General features: G+C 55.7%; 1 protein-coding gene across 1 annotated transcript in view; it reads left to right on the forward strand.

Annotated features, from left to right (window-relative positions):
- The first annotated feature begins 1,952 nt into the window (after window positions 1-1,952).
- Window positions 1,953-2,196, forward strand: part of Ndufv3 (NADH dehydrogenase (ubiquinone) flavoprotein 3, 10kDa) — a 10,985-nt gene continuing 10,741 nt past the window's right edge. The window contains exon 1 of the mRNA XM_013027390.1: window positions 1,953-2,064. Coding sequence (XP_012882844.1) covers window positions 2,017-2,064 — 48 coding nt within the window. The 5' untranslated portion in view covers window positions 1,953-2,016. The remainder of the gene's footprint in view (window positions 2,065-2,196) is intronic.

The following is a 2,196-nucleotide window of genomic DNA, read 5'->3' on the forward strand; positions in this document are numbered from 1 at the left end:
ACGCGCAGGCGCCGTCGGCAGGGCCGGGCGTTCCGCCGTTCGGTGAGGTCCACCCCGACGCCGCGCCCCAAACCGCCGTGCCCTTCTCCTGCGTGGCGTTCGGCTCCGCCCCGCACGGACGCCGCTGTCCGTCTTGAACAAACGCGTGGCTCTATTTAGCATCCATTAGAAGGCTTCTCACTCTCCCTTTGTCCTTCTGTCCGTCCTCCTTTTCCCCTTCTTCCGGCTCGCCTTCCTCCTCCTCCTCCTCCCCTTATCTGCTTTCCTCCTGACCTATTCCTCCTACCCTACCCACTTCTTCCTCCCCCCTGCCCCTCTTCCCATTCTTCTCATCCTCTCCCCTCACTTTCTAAACTACCCATAGCTTTTTATCCCCTTCCATATAAATATTACAATTAGAATGTCAAGTTTTGATTAGAATTGAATGTATTCGATTGTTTTGAAGAAAATCATGTTTATGATGTCTAGGAGCACCTTTTCATTTGTGTCATCCCTTTCGTATCAACAAAGAAAGTTTATCATCATATTCCTCAGGGCATGTGCAATATTTTATATTTACAAAAAAGGCAGGGGGACTCGACAAGCACTGGTGGCTCACACCTGTCATCCTAGCTACTCAGGAGGCTGAGATCTGAGGATCTTGGTTCAAAGCCAACCCGGGCAGGAAAGTCCATGAGACTCTTATCACCAATAAACCACTAGAAAACTGGAAGTGGTGCTGTGGCTCAAGTGGTAGAGCACTCACCTTGAGCTGAAGAGCATAGGGACAGCGCCCAGGCCCTGAGTTCAAGACCCACAAACGACAAAAGGAAAGAAAGGAAGGAAGGAAGGGGTCATAAGTGGGGCGCCAGTGGCTCATGCCTGCAATCCTAGTTACTCAGGAGGCTCAGATTTGAGGATCACAGTTCAAAGCCAGCCTGGGCAGGAAAGTCTGTAAGACTCATGTCTAATTACCACCAGAAAACCGGAAGTGGCACAGTAGCTCAAGTGGTAGAGCGCTAGCCTTGAGCCACTTCTGACCAAACCAAAAAGAGTCTCATGGACTTTCATGCTAGTCTGGCTTTGAACCAAGATCCTCAGATCTCAGCCTCCCGACACATGAGCACCTGGCACTCTGCAAATATTGACTTTGGACTTTCATGCTAGTCTGGCTTTGAACCAAGATCCTCAGATCTCAGCCTCCTGACAGGAGCACCTGGCACTCTGCAAATATTGACTTTGTGATCCTCAGCTAGTGGCACAATTGGCAAGTGATTGGATCATGAGGGCACTAACTCCGTTGATGGGTTAATCAGGTGATAACCTCGTTGCTGAATGGCCTGCTAGGTGGTGAGGCCTATGTTTTGAAAGGCATATTTTGCCCCACGGCTTCCTGGGGCATGTTCTTCCTCTGCCACGTTCTGCCTCACTCCAGGCGGAAAGCAATGGAGGTGGCCCATTCTGGACTGTAACTGCTGAAAACATGAGCCTGAGGAATTTTTTCCTCCTTTTTGTTTTCTCAGGCATGTTGTCACAGTACAAAAAGCGAACACAGTGCCCAACGTGAGGGGCAGATATTTGTCCTGATCAACACTCTGCTAAAGTTTTCATTTTTAAATTGCCTCACCTTGCCGTTAATATTGTAAGCCAGAAACAAGGTCAATGTATGCGGATGGATAACCAATATTAGGAGACCGCCGCCCCAGTAGCCTCGTCGGATTTCCGCAGCCACGGGGCGCAGCGCGGCCAGGCACCCCGCGGCCGAGCACACGGCAGGGTCCCGCGCCCCCGTCCCGGCCAAGTCCACAACGCTCCGGGGCGGGGCCTCTCGCGCCGCTGCCTGGGATTGGTGGCTTCGGCCCTAGGGGCGTGGCCCGGGGAGCCGCCGAACTCGGAAGTCGCTGGAGTTGCGCACGCAACTCGGCCCCGCCCCCTGTGCTGTGAGTGGTGAGCGCGCCCTCAGGGGCGGGTCCTCGGGCGGCGTCCTCCGGCGGGTTCACGTCCCTGCCTGCGACCTCCGCCGGCGGCGTCTTCACCATGACGGCCTGGGTCCTGCTGCGGCGTAGACCGCCGGGGGTCCTCAAGGTAAAGGAGGAAACCTGCCGCCCCGCCCCACGCGGCCGCGGAGCCGACGGAGGCCCGGGTGGGGGCGCCCTCTGGCCGTGTTGGCGGCGTCACTGCCGACCCGGGACCCGGCGCGGTGACCGAGGGAAGGCC

Source organism: Dipodomys ordii, unplaced genomic scaffold (assembly GCF_000151885.1).
Source record: "Dipodomys ordii isolate 6190 unplaced genomic scaffold, Dord_2.0 Scaffold103, whole genome shotgun sequence".
NCBI classification, from domain to species: Eukaryota; Metazoa; Chordata; class Mammalia; order Rodentia; family Heteromyidae; genus Dipodomys; species Dipodomys ordii.